Here is a 14,602-nt window from a genome sequence, read left to right on the forward strand (position 1 = left end):
GCGCCTACCGTTCCTGTCCTAATGTTCCCTTTGTTTGTATCCAATCCGTATGGTTATTTCATGCTTATACTTATATATACTGTTGTGTTTGACAAATAAATAAATAAATAACACCCGCCCCCGCCCTTGATGGTATGATTAGGTCACTTTCGGGCAATCGGGAGCGCCTCCTTTCCCACCCACTCCATAAAGGCTTATCCGCAGGCTCCGTGCGATGCGCGCAACCGTCCCCGCCCGCCGGCCCACGTGATTTCTAGGAAATTTATTAAACGCCCGTTCAGAAAGTTTCGCTTTCCTTTCCTTGCCTTTCCCTCTGGTGTGAGTATATATATATCTCTCTAAAGCGGTGACTCTGCTCCGGCGTTGCAGTCATGGCTACCTTTCCCGACGCGTTGTCTATGTTCGGGCTGGAAGAGGAGCTGACTTGCTCCATCTGCCTGTGCGTTTTCCAGACGCCGGTGACGACGCCCTGCGGCCACAATTTTTGCCTGCCTTGCCTGGAGATGACCTGGATGGATGTCGAGGAAACGTTCAGCTGCCCCCAGTGCAGAGCTGCTTTCGAAACCCGTCCTGAGCTGAAGAAAAACACGGTGCTCTGCAAGGTGGTGGAGCAATTCCAGATCAGCCAAGAGGGCCTCTTCAAAGGGACGTGCGAGGAGAAGGCGGAGAGCAAGCCGGCCAAGCCGAGGTCTCCCTCCCCAGTGGCCTGCGACAGCTGCCTGGTGGTCGACGCGGCCAAGACCTGCCTCACCTGCATGGCCTCCTTCTGCCAGGAGCACCTGGGGCCTCACCTGGAGAGCCCGGCGTTTAAGAGCCACCAGTTGGTTCCACTGGTGAAGGAACTTCAGCAGAAGAAGTGTCAGGCCCACAGCAAGCTCCTGGAGTTCTTCTGCCAGGAGCATGGAGTCCCCATCTGTTGTTTTTGCCTGGTTTCTCACAAGACCTGTTCCACGACCCCACTAAAAGAGGCCAAGGAAGCGAAGGAGGTGAGAAAGGAGTGGATGGTGGCTACGTTGTCATGCTAGGTGTGGGGAGACACAGGGGCACATTGACTTCAGCCAAGGGTCTGCAGCAGGGGTCTCCAACCTTGGTCCCTTTAAGGCTTGTTGATTTCAACTCCCAGAGTTCCTCAGCCAGCTTTGCTGGCTGAGGGACTCTGGGAGTTCAAGTCCACAAGTCTTAAAGGGACCAAGGTTGGAGACCCCTGGTCTGTGGAGATTCTAGTTAGTTGGTTGTCCCAAAGGTGCTTTTTCAAAAGGTAACTGTTTAGTTACCTTAGGGGACATCCCTAAACACCTTAGGGACATAGATGTCAGCCCTGAAAGCTTCTGATTTGTTCTCAGTAAGACCTACCTCAGGGGTCTCCAACCTTGGTCCCTTTAAGACTTGTGGACTTCAACTCCCAGAGTCCTTCAGCAAAGCTGGCTGAGGAACTCTGGGAATTGAAGTCCACAAGTCTTAAAGGGACCAAGTTTGGAGACCCCTGACCTACCTCACAGGGTGGTTGCTGGGGGAGAAAAATCGAGAAGGGAGTGAGTGTTGTGTGTGTGTCACATCTGGCCCTTTGGCTGTCCCTGTCTGGCCCAAGAAGGCGCCACCCCTATTGGTTCAACCCTCCACAACAGTCCCAATTTCACATGGGAAAATTAATTGCCCATCCCTGATCTAAAGAAATAGTTTTGCAGGGTCCAATTTGGATTGGTCACTGGGACCAGAGGTTTAATCTTCTGAGCTTTCAGACTCCGTGCTGGAGCCCATCCTCAGGGAATGTCTCTCTAGCAGAAAGTGTTCAGAGAAGTTCCCTCCAACTCAAAGCAGAAAACTTGGAAGACTAAACCTCTGATGTCGGAGACCAACTTAGATCGGATCCTGCAGCATTATCTTGGATCATGTAAATTTTCCTTCATTTGTGAGAAATAGTTTTGATTCCTGGAAGTTACCTGGACAACTTGGGAAGGTTTTTTTGGGGGAAGTGGTTTGCCCTTGCCTCCTTCCTAGGGCTGACAGTGAGTAACTGGCCTTAGGTCACCCAGCTGGCTATTTGCCTAAGGGGAGACTAGAACTCACCACCTCCTGATTTTTAGCTTGATGTCTTAACTACTACACCAGTCCAGCTCTTGCAATTTATCCAAAGCCAAAGATGGTTTGTTTGGTCTTGTGTGTTATATGTCCACTCAACCAATACTGTTCAGTAAAACTATAGTTACGATAGGTGTGCAAATGTGTTCTGTGTATAGATGTGGCAGAGGTATATGGAGAGCTATCTTGCATTTAACCGTGTGTCTGGTAGCCATTGGTAGCAAGGATGTACACCCAGGAGACAGGGTAAGAAGGCTTGCTAAAACCTGCATTGGCTGCTTGAGCGAGAAGGAGCCTTCCTCCACAGCTGGCAAATGTCAACAGAATAATAACACGTAGACGTAATTTGCAATGGAGGACAGAATCTGTGTATTTTATAGCAGTTTAGAAGAGAGCACCAAATGTAAAGACAACCGCATGAGCTAAGTTAGGCTCCCTTTGGTTTTCCTACCTAGCCATTACAAAAGTAAATAAATAAAACCACACAAAATATACAATAATTTAAATTTCGTTACTTTTGTGATACCTTTAAAGTATTTTCTATAATCAGGTTATGCCAAATCTGTTATCATTGGAAGCTGATTCCCTATTTTAGGAAACTCTTCTGACTTTTAATTTTCTTTATCAGTATAGCTATTTTAGTGTTTTGTAGCAAGTCTGAGTTCTTTCTTTTTCTTTCTTTCTTTCTTTCTTTCTTTCTTTCTTTCTTTCTTTCTTTCTTTCTTTCTTTCTAATTACATTTCTATACCGCACCATCTCCCGAAGGACTCAGGGCGGTTTACAGCCAATGTTAAAATACCCACACCATGTTCTGTTCTGAGCATTACCTTTTTTTCCCAATACAAATCTTAGATGTGTTAGATTTCATGGTGCTTTGTATTTTGTTGTGAGATTTGTTTAGCCCTTTTTTTTCATATTTGTTTATCGGGTTTATGTCCCACGGTGTTCACAAAAATTCTCAGTGACTTTAAATCAATAACAGAATGTTTCAAAGTTAATGTAAAAAACTCTTTTTAAGTTTGGAAAAGAAAACCTGGGTGTAGGGGAGGTTTGTGTTTTCTTGCTCAGCTGTAGGAATCCAGTGTGATAAAAACTCCATCTCTGTATAGAAAACCTTAGCCTTTGACCCTTGCAGCCAATTATGAAATATAGATCAATATATACAGGGGAAGCAAGTGACTATGTTACATGTATGCCAGCCTGAGAAGCAATTTTGTGCTGTGTTTTGTATAAGTTGAGAGCAAATACTTTTGCTGCAGCTTTTATTGCTAAGTGTTTGTTGAATTTATAAAGAATAACAGAGTTGAAAGGGACCTTGGAGGTCTTCTAGTCCGACCCCCTGCTCAGGCAGAAAACCCTATGCCATTTCAGACAAAGGGCTGTCCAGTCTCTTTTTAAAAAAGCCTCCAGTGATGAAGGACCCACAGCTTCTGAAGGCCAGCTGTTCCACTGGTTAATTGTCCTCACTGTCAGGAAGTTTCTCCTTAGTTGTAGGTTGCTTCTCTCCTTGATTAGTTTCCATCCATTGCTTCTTGTCCTGCCTTCTGGTGCTTTGGAAAATAGATTGACCCCCCCCCCTTTGTGGTAGCCCCTCAAATATTGGAACACTGCTAGGTCTTGTTTTATGTTGAGAACTATGCTTTGGAACACCCAGCATGTGAACTTTCCTTTGCAATCTGATCAGCTTATTTATAATGGGCAGGAATTTAAAGGCAGCCCCACTGATAGCAGTGGATTTCTTCATCAGTGGAGAATTGTCCAGTTGAACTTTGAAGTCTGTTTCAGTTGTTTCACAATCTGCCTGCAGGGTAGAGTAGAACACAGTTCTCTGTATATCCAGGGATCTCTTCGCGGGTGAGACCTGTGGATATATATTTTCCAGCCACAAGGGCTGAGCCATGGACTTATATATTAAGTCAAAAAGAGGGCTGTGAAAATATCTACAGACCCCACACATCCTGGACATAAATTGTTTCAACTTCTACCTTCAAAAAGACGCTATAGGGCACTGCATACCAAAACAACTAGACACAAGGACAGTTTTTTCCCTAATGCCATCACTCTGCTTAACAACTAATTCCCACAACGTCAAATCATTTACGAAGACTGTATTACTATTATTCTCCTCTTCCTTTCTAGTATGTGTCTCTTCCCACTTATTACTATAACCATGTTGCTTGCCACTTTCAATTATATTGTTTTTATAGAATAGAATTGAATTTTTTATTAGCCAAGTGTGACTGGACACACAAGGAATTTGTCTTGGTGCATATGCTCTCAGTGTACGTAAAAGAAAAGATACGTTCATCAAGAATTCTAAGGCATAACACTTAATGATAGTCATAGGGCACAAATAAGCAATCAGGAAACAATATCAATATAAATCGTAAGGATTTGTTTCCTAGTACGATTTGATAGCTTATTAGTAACCTTGACTACCACTAAATGTATCTTTTTATTCTCTATGAATGTATTTTATTCTCCTTATGTACACTGAGAGCATATACTGTACACCTAAGACAAATTCCTTTTGTGTCCAATCACACTGGGCCAATAAAGAATTCTATTCTATTCCTGTTCCTATTCTATGTGAACATTTTCCCCCAAAGTGCTAAGTCTGCTTGAAGTGTGAGGACATTGTTCCAAAATAGCAACAAAGGAGTAATCATTTGATGATTACTCATCTTGTACAAAGCATCCAGGAACATCTTACTACTGAAATAATTCAGTTCAAAGATGGTTTGATCATAATATTATGGCTGCCAAGGAAGATTTAATCAATTAGTATAAGCAGTACCACAAAGATGGTCTGCAAACATCCATATCTAGGATAATTAGAGTTTAAGAGGGTATAAATCTCAATTGACAGTAGAAAGACAGGGTCATATATAAGATGGGGGAACCTTGTGTCTAGAAGACAAAACCAAAAGATCATCCTTATTTCTAGCATATACAGGTAATCCTTGACTGGGGGAGAAGGGGGTTGCTAATGAGTTGTGCCCGATTTTAAGATCTTCAGTGCTGTTGTTAAATGAACCTGACTTCCTGCATTGACGTGGCATGTCGGAAACCAGCGTGGAAGGTCACAAATGGCAATCAGGTGACCCTAGGACACGTCAACCGTCATAAATAACATGCTGGTTGACATGGGGCTGCAATCTGATCTCGTGACTCATAAGTCACTTTTTTCAGTGCCCTTGTAATTTCAGTCACTAAACAGATGATTTATAAGTTGAGGACTGCCTGTAATATCAGGTACATAAATGACAGTTCACCCCACCTACCAAACCAGTTCTTTGCATGGCAAAGTGAGTAGATTTGTCACCTTTGATGTAAGATTAGGGCTTTTGACAGTGATCGCATTCTGCCAGAAATGTTGAAGTTCAGCATTGACTAGTGGGGTCCTGTTTCAGCTTCCACTTTTATCTACAGAATTGAAATATATTGCTAGGTTGAACCAAAAATGTTCATTTTTAAACGGGGGAAGACTTGATTCTATAGTACTATTGTCTAATTAGTTTGGAGTCCAGCAGAGCTAATACATTGAAATAAATGAATTAATAAGTTTATTGAGCATAGTTAGCAAGCTTTATGCTCTGGCCTTAGAATGGAAGCTTTAAGAATGGATGGGTAAAATAACTATTTTGTGCCTGGAATATACAGGCCTTAGATTGGGGCCCTGTCCCCAAATCATATATATAGTAATAAGACTAGAATCTGACCCATAGGCTGTTTTTGTTGATTTAAAATAGGCATTTAATTTCATTTTGAGAACCCTCTGGTGGGAAAAACTCAGGTGAAAAACTCTTGAACTCTTGACTTAGAATAAGATATGATTCACGAAGTTAAGTTTCAGGCAAAACTCTGTAGGCAAGAGTATTAAGGTAATGAATTAATAGCTGAACAGCTGCTGTAAGGCTGTAATACTGAAATGATGATGCAATGAGAATGAGTTAGCAGGGTTATCACTTTAAGAGTCTGTTTTATATCTGTGCTATAGTTGATTGATTGCCTGACCTTGCCTAGTACATGTATGCATATATTCCTCGTAGATAAACCACTGTTTGAAAGACAAACCTCTGTTTACTGTATTTTGCTCCTGAATTGTCTCAAAATAGTCACACTGTGCGCACTCTGACAAAGAGTGTCAGACATAAAGGTGCATACACGCACCTAGTTGAACTAGCTTGTAAAAAAGCTCACTGACCCAAATTTCCTTTCTTCTAAAAGATCCACTCTGAATTTCAAACTTTTGCTGCATTTTAATGATTTACCCATCACACACCTAGTAATCAGTTTTCAGAAAATCAAAATAATGATCTTTGCCATACAAAACAGAAAAAAAAACAGTACAAACTTGGGATGTATAATAAATGGGTAGGAGATAATATCCAAGTGTAGTATTCCAGGATATGGGATTTTTAAAAAACTGTAAATCCATTCTATTCTACCTTCAGTAGCTCTATATTAGAATTTGCTCCCGCAGTGCTGGTAAGAGGGTAATTTGGGCACACCAAGGGCAATTTGGGCAATTACCAAGGTAACGGAGCAATTTGTGATTTCTTATTGATGAGTCAAGGATCCAGTATGGGGCTGTTGTTGCTGAAATAAGTAGTAATGATACCTTTAACACCATCAAACAACCTGCCTATCCCAGGTCCTTGGGAAGGACTCGGTAGGTGGGTAAAAATGCCAACTCCAGTCCAAACACCTGGCTGATCCTCCTGGCAACCATAATATAAAATAGATGCTTGTGTAAAATAATGGGGGTTTGGATTTGGGGAAGGGAGGGTTGATATTCAAAATTACAAAAAAGGGGTAACTGGGTTAAACTTTAAAAACCACTTCCATATATGTTCCCACATATGCTGTATATGACATCTGTTATTCTGCGTTGCTCAACTCTCCCTCAACAGCCAAATAATCTTTCCTTTGTTCCTACATGCTCCAAGTCCCTGAATTTTATGTCAGCTACTATCCTTCAACTAAGGTAGCTTCTGTCATGTGTTGCTAAGTGATGGGTTTCAGTAGCTAACATCCCTAAACATGTGAAGCTGGATTGATAACAGCTTCTTTTACATTTTAAAAAAGACTTTTACGGTAATGTTTACACTGTTGGTGTTGAGTTGTTATTTTATTTCATTCTGATTTTTTGTGTGTACTGGCTTTGGCCAGATGGAAGTTATATTTATCTACATAGTTGTCAGCTCCATCTTTGGTCCACCATTTTTTCGACTCTGCACAACATTAAAAACCCACTTTTTTAAAAAATCATTTTTTGAAGATGTAACTGCAGATGTGTCCTTTTAATCAGATCCTGAAGTAAAACTCTTGTCTCCTATCAGTGGTTTTGTTTTCTTACCGTAGTAGCTGGCATGCTAGGTTCCGAATGTTGCTTTTAATCTAAAAAATATTTTTTTTTTGTTCTCTTACAGTTACAGCTGAAGAAGAGATTAACAGAACTCTGTGACTTGAATGACAAGGCTTCAAAGTCCATGGAACAAGTACGAGCGCAGCAAAAGCAACTCAGCGTAAGGAAAGAATTATTTTTTAAATGGAAGTTCACTTCTCTTTGCAAGTAGGATGTGGTAATGTAAGGGGGCTGCCCCTGTTTCAGTATATAGAGGCCCACCTTGGAGTTATGCATTGTGTTTAGTGAGATTGTGTGTGTGAGTGTGAGTGGGGGGGTTGTGTCAAAGGGCTTGGGCCAGGGCCATCTGGGAGTTATGTGCTGACTCTGGAGCCTCCAGAGTCTGACATTAGTGAGGCAGAGAAACGGGGAGCCTGTTCCCAGTGCATGCATGCGCTGAGCTGCCAGAAGGCAAGAACAGTTAAGACAAAAGGGGCGACTTGGGAGTAAGGCTTGGAGATGATTGGCTCCTCCCATAAGACATAAAGGAGGAGCAAAGGGACATGAGCCTTTCCAGGAAGCAACTTTGTTTGTCCTGATCGGTTTAAACTCTGAAGCCCCATTATGACTTTGTGCTCCGTTTGGCCTTGCAAAGCTAATTGGCAATTAGGTCTGTGGCAGCCTTTCAAGGGAGACAAAGATGGGTGCTTATCAGCCTTATCTCGAAAGAATGTGGGAGACTTCTGTGGGCTATTCACAAACTGCTTGGGACTCATTATGAGCTGTGAATGACCATAATTCACAGCCCGCTCAATAAAAGAGGCTTTTTGGGACTAAAATTGTAATTTATGCTTTGTCAGGATGCCTAGGTCAGAACAATCGTGTCCCCAAGGAGTGTGCTTCTTTTCTTCATGCCAAAAGCTTTTGCAAAGGGTGGGAAGCCTGAAACGGCATGAGATCACTGCCCCAAAGTCCGCCATCTCCTTGCAAAAGTTTTGCTGTGGAGAACAGAAGGCTTTGGGGGAGCAATCTTGCACTGCTCCAGGCCTTTCTTCTGCCTTCCCAAAAAGTTTTGCAAAGGGACAGAGGCCTGAAGTAGCGCGAGATCGCTGCCCCGAAACCCTCTAGACCTTTTTGTAAAACTTTTTGGCCTTGGGGGACACGATCTCGCGCTCCTTCAGACTCACGGAGGCTGCCTGGCGCTCCAAAAGCAGATCGGGTGTCCTGTGCAGGCAGCCTTGGTGAGTCAGCCAAGCTGAGCAGGGTGCGCTAGTCCCGTTCTGCCTCTGCTCTCACCGTTCCATCTTTGAAGCGCCAGGAGCAGGAAAAAAAAAAAAAACGGTGGCAGAGAGGCTGGAAAAGAGACAGCTTGCTTTGGTCATCAAGTTCTTCAAAAGGTAAGTGCCTGTGGAGACCTGGTGGCGCAGGTTGGTGGGAGGGGAGGGGAGAGGAGGAGGAAGCAGGAGATATTTCAGTGAGTCGGGGGAGGCCTTGCTTGGTTTGAAGTACTAGGCCCCCCTTGGTCTTTCCCACCCTGAGATACCTCATGTGCACTTAACAATCTGCACATTCAATTAGCAAATGCATTGGGTAAGGCTGGGGGGAGGGGATCACGTTCATTTAACACAATCCAATTAACAAATCCTGGGGTCACGAATGTAAATGGCAGGCTCTATGATGCTAACTATAGTTTGAGCAAGATGGCGATTCCCTCATCTCCCTGTCCTCAAAACCTATAGAAGACTGCTGCCTTGTGGTCCCCTTAAGAGGAGTAACGGAAGCAATATTGAGCGATCTCCCACCCTCTCTTTGTCTGGAGGGGTTCCTAGAGCTGATCTGTTTTATTTGTATTTATTTATTATATTTATATGCCGGCCATCTCACTGTCAAGTGACACTGGGCAGCTGTTCACCTCCATGCTCAGTTCACTTCAGTGATGCGATTCAGCCAGTTCGCACCACTTCGAGAGAACCGGTTGTTAACTGTCTGAGCAGTTTGTCAAACTGGTGGTTGGAAGAAATCATTAGGGCAGAGAACCGGTTGTTAAATGACTTGAATGCCACCACTGCATTTCTTCCTCCAGAGGTCTCCCAACTTTTCCTCCATTTTCCAACCCCCTAATGAGTAATGTGGCATTACTTCATTTCCAAATCATTTTTTATTTTGATATTGTCCCTTCAGAATACCACTAGTCGGAAGTTGGATTTGCTGAAATCAGAATTCCTAGAAATAGTAGCTTTAATTCGTGAAGAAGAAAATAATTGTTGGAAGAAAATCAAAATAGAAGAAAAAAAGGTCCTGGATAAATGTGAATTTGTCCATACAGTCCTGGGTAAGAAGAAGAATGAAATCCAGAGGGAGAGAGATGAACTTGAAGTGACCTTGGCAGAGATGGATGACATCACATTTTTAAAGGTAATTTTCAGTCTGCAGAAACTCTTCTGAGCAGTGAGTAAAGGACTTGCTAATTTCTCCAATTAGGGAGGCCCTTTCTCCAGTGAAATCTTTCCTGAGCTGCTTGTCCTATAGATGCATGGATTGAATTCCCAGAATTACCTGTTGCTGAGAATTCAAAAAGTTGTCCAGAAAATTGCACGAGTGTGTGTGTGTGTGGGGGGTTGTTCTAGTTTCTTTAGACTAAGAATAAAGATAGTTACAGTCCTAGCTTAACCTGCCCAATCTGATGCTCCCTGGATATTGTTGGTCTTCAATTCCTAGATTTAATAAATTCTGACAACTGAGAGGGGCATACCTTTCCCCTCTTGGGGTCTGTTTAAAAAAAAGAAAAGAAAAGAAAATGCAGGATGTATGTTTAGTCATTTAATAAATACTCCACCATATAATGTGTCAAGCATTGTGGAAGGAAGTAGAGCTGTTTGTTGTTTGGAATTATCGCAAGATCTTCATGCTTTATTTCAGAGAGCAACAAAACTGCGACAGATATCCTTCAGCGATGTATTTATTCCCAAAATAGAGTTGGATCAAAATCTGCTAGGCACTGTTCATCAGAAAGCCTGTAGCCTCAAAGAAGTTACAACACGATTTTTGAGTATAACTCAGGAAGAGAAAAAAAAAGGTGCTTTTATTTATTCATTGATTTACTGGGATTTTTAAAAAATTCACATATGGTATATATATATTATTCTAGCTATATTGCTAACCTATGGAAATGTTAAAAACCAACTGCCTTTAGTTAATAAGGTTTGTGGGATGGTACAGGAAGTCCTTGACTTACAGCAGTTCATTTAGTGACCATTCAGAGTTAACAACGGCATTGAAAAAAATGACTTTTTAAGTCAGTGGGAAAGCATGATTCACTTAAAGACCATGTTACTAACGTAACAACTTCAGTGACTCACTTAACAACTGGCAAGAAAGATCATAAAAACTCACTTAAAATAGGTCTCACTCAGTAACAAAAATGTTGAGGACAAAGTGATGCCTCGAGTTTGACACGCCTGTGCTACAGTATTTATCTCTATAGGTAGTCCTCAACTTACAACCACAATTGAGCCCAAAATTGATGTTTGCTAAGTGAGAAATTGGTGAAATGGGTTTTGCCCCATTTTATGACTTCCCTTGCCACGTTTGTGAAGTGAATCACTGCTGCTGTTAAATTAGTCACACGGTTGTTAAGTGAATCTGGCTTCCCCATTGACTTTGCTTGTCAGAAGGTCACAAAAGGTGACCCTGGGACACTGCAACCGTCATAAATATGAACCAGTTATGAACCAAGCATCCGAATGTAAATCGCATGACCGTGGGGATGCTGCGATGCTCATGAGCGTGAAAAACGACACGTGGGGAGAAAGGTGTGTGTGGGGTGAGCACACAAACATGGTGCAGAGTAGTTCTGAAAAATACATCTTTACTTCATACCATCTTAAAGTGATCAGTGACTGTGGCTCTGGACCCCCCGTGTAACTTTAGACACTGTGCAAATGTTAGTTTTGTCTATTGGAGGAAAAAGGTCCCAGGCCTAGAGTACCAGCCAGCCCAATATTTATTTATTTATTTATTTTATTCGATTTTTATACTGCCCTTCTCCCAAAGGACTCAGGGCGGTGTACAGCCAAATAAAAATCCACAATACACACATTAAGACAAGATTAAAACAAAACATATTACAGGGTTGCCAAAATTTAAAACAATTTAACAAACCTTAAAATATAAATAACCCCAATTAAAATTTAATAAAACTTTTAAGCCAGTCCCGCTTGAATAAATAGGTGCGTTTTCAGCTCACGGCGAAAAGTCCGAAGATCAGGCACTTGACGTAAACCAATAGTCCAATTAAATCCTCCCCTCCCCTCTGGGGTACCAGGAAGAGGAGTAGAAGAGATAAAATTTGGCCATGGCTCTGTTGTATGCACAGCCATAAACTTCAGGATAATGTTGCCAGTTAATGGGTGAAATCTATTCAATTTGTACATATTTTAATCTTGTACTTTATATTTTGAATTTTATATCATAGAGTATGCCTGATTTTAATTGTGATGCTTCTGACAAGAATAAACCAACCAACCTCAGGATGAGAACTCAGCTTAACCAAAGAGGGTATAAATAAAGCTTAGTTCCATTAAATGAGTGCTTCTCCTGAGAAAAGAAATGAAAGAAATGTCAGCTATCCGAAAGGTGCTTTTTCAAAAGACTTTGTTTTGCCTTGAAGACGTTTCGCCTCTCATCCAAGAAGCTGCTTCAGTTCTGACTGAGGAGGCTTCTTAGAAGAAAAAGCAAGACATTGTCAAGGAAAAACCAGAAAGTCCAGTTGCCTTTTGAAAAAGCACCTTTGGGACAACCATGACCTGGACCAGGGGTCTCCAACCTTGGCAACTTTAAGCCTGGCGGACTTCAACTCCCAGAATTCCACAGCCAGCAAAGCTGGGAGTTGAAGTCCGCCAGGCTTAAAGCTGCCAAGGTTGGAGACCCCTGACCTGGATGATTTCCACATATTGGAGGAAGAGGAGAATTGACAGAAGTCATCATTCAGTCCGTGTTGCCCAAAGGAAAGGGAGCTCTGTTTGGGTTTTGTTTCCCCTGTGCATAAAAGGAATTCTTTTGTCCCAGATAAGTCAGAAGAATCCTAAAGGTTACCAGTAAACCTGTTTAAAGTATTGGAACAGGACAACTCCATGCTAAATGCAGGGCTGACCCTGCCGGGATTTCTTTGGTTTACTTCCATTCACCCTCATTTATCTTTTTTCCTTCAGAAGGGCCACAGTGGAAACCGAAACCAGAAACTCTCACATTACAACCAAGAGAATTTAGATCTAGTAAGTGAGACCGCACACACACACACACACACACACACACACACACACACACACTCTGTTGTAAATTGAGGATTTGGCTCCTGTAAAGGCAGTTTGACAAGTACAACTGTCTTTACAGGAGCCAATACAGGTAGTCCTCCACTTACAACAGTTCATTTAGTGACCGTTCAAAGTTACAACGGCACTGGGAAAAAAAGGGATTTATGTCCGTTTTTCACAGTTACAACTTTTTCAGCATCCCCATGGTCACGTGATCAAAATTCAGATGCAGTGCGAGTGAGCGAATGAGGCAACAGTGTGTGCAGCGTCCATCTGCCTGTCTCGGCAAGGAAACTGCCCGGCCACTCGCTTTAAATTAGCCGAACCGTTCTCTTGGAAGCAGAGCCCCCTGGGGCTCATGATTGGTAGCCTCCGCATAAAACTTTTGGCCACCTCTCCGAGAAGCTTCCTTACCAAGATAGGCAGATGGATGCTGCGCGCACTCTCGCCTCATTTGCTCACTCACTCATTCACTCACGCTGAGCGGAGGGAAACTGGGAGCTCTACTTCAGCTGCCAATTGAAAACAACGCTGAGCTGTGCAGAGCAGCAAACTCAGGAGCTGAAAGAGGCTGAGGAGCAGCAGGGCTGGTATCGGAGTTAGCCAGAGGGGGAAGGGGGATATCTGGTGCCACTCCCCCCTACAAGCACAGTGTCCATCTGCCTGTCTCAGTGAGGAAGCTTCCTGGCCACTCGCTTCAAAGTAGCCGAGCTACTTCCCTTGGAAGCAGGCGCCCCCGGGGCTCGTGATTGGCGGCCTCTGCATGGAGCTTTCGGCCGCCTCTCCTCAGAGCCCCGACGCATAGCAGCTGCCTGCTCCTCCCACTCTGCCTCCCGCCTGCCCTCAGCCCTGCACTGAAGTTTGGGAAGCGTCGGGGAAAGTTTGTGTGCCACACTCGGGGCAGGAAAGCAAGCCACCGCTGTCGCCAGCGTTGTGGAGAGCAGGCCAGCCGGGTTGGAGGAGACTGCCAGATCAGCTGTCTGCTCCACCGGCAGCTCGCTTCTTCCCTGGAGAAGGGACGGCGGCGTACAGCAGAAGTGCTCTCTGCCCCAACAGGGAAGCTCCGAACGCGCGGCTTGCTTCGGTTCCTCTCTGCTGGGAGCCGCAGGCTACAGGTGGAAGGGCAAGAGCAACCCACCAGCTTAGGCGCACGGGACAGCATTTGCTGGCTGGGCGGCTGGCTTCCCCGCCTGCTGCTCCTTCCCTAGTGTTGGCTCGGCTGACGGCACAGCAGCGGGTGTGGTGGGGGTCTGTTCTGCCCCCCCCCACCACAATCAATTAGAAACACAAACTGACTAGATGTGCCAGCAATTTATTCTTGCTGCAGATAACAATTCTGGCAACGCACCTGCAAGTACTTGCCAAGTCCTCGTTATCTATCAGAGCAACTGCAGTCCGAGCTGGAACAATCCCAAAGTTCAGAAGGAAACGAAACAGAATCCAGGAGCCAAAGTACAGCCAACATTTTCAACAGTCAATTGTTTGTTCGTCATAAGAACTATAGGGCAGCCCCTCCTGCTTTTATATCCTGTGTGGTGTGGCTCCGTGACTTAGCACTCTCTAGGCCTGCCCCACCCTTTCTTTTTATGTTGCCGTCTCTCCTGTCTGCAATACCGGGGATCTAACCACGACTGATTGCCGGCAGCTGGGTCTGGAGGCATGGCCTGAGAGGGAGGAGATGCAGGAGACAGAGGCCTCGTCATCTCCTCCACCTGGCCTGCCTCTGGGACTTGGAGCGGAGCCAGAGATGGAGGCTCCGCAGAGGGAAGCCCTGTCGGCTCTTCCTCCTCGCTCTCTGAGTCACTTTCTGCCAGGAGGCCCGGTTCGGGAGGAGGGAGGGGGTGACAGGCTCAACCGCAGG

The 14,602-nt window shown here is 43.9% G+C and overlaps 1 protein-coding gene across 3 annotated transcripts in view; it reads left to right on the plus strand.

Moving 5' to 3' along the window:
- Nucleotides 1-247: 247 nt before the first annotated feature.
- TRIM25 (tripartite motif containing 25) overlaps nt 248-14,602 on the plus strand; it is a 28,813-nt gene continuing 14,458 nt past the window's right edge. The window contains exons 1-5 of one of the 3 annotated variants that reach the window (XM_058169431.1): nt 248-986; nt 7,515-7,610; nt 9,611-9,844; nt 10,349-10,505; nt 12,640-12,702. In XM_058169431.1, coding sequence (XP_058025414.1) covers nt 372-986; nt 7,515-7,610; nt 9,611-9,844; nt 10,349-10,505; nt 12,640-12,702 — 1,165 coding nt within the window. In that variant the 5' untranslated portion in view covers nt 248-371. The remainder of the gene's footprint in view (nt 987-7,514; nt 7,611-9,610; nt 9,845-10,348; nt 10,506-12,639; nt 12,703-14,602) is intronic. The other 2 variants (XM_058169432.1, XM_058169433.1) reach the window with 2 other exon arrangements.

This window comes from Ahaetulla prasina, chromosome 2 (genome assembly GCF_028640845.1).
Source record: "Ahaetulla prasina isolate Xishuangbanna chromosome 2, ASM2864084v1, whole genome shotgun sequence".
Taxonomy (NCBI): Eukaryota; Metazoa; Chordata; class Lepidosauria; order Squamata; family Colubridae; genus Ahaetulla; species Ahaetulla prasina.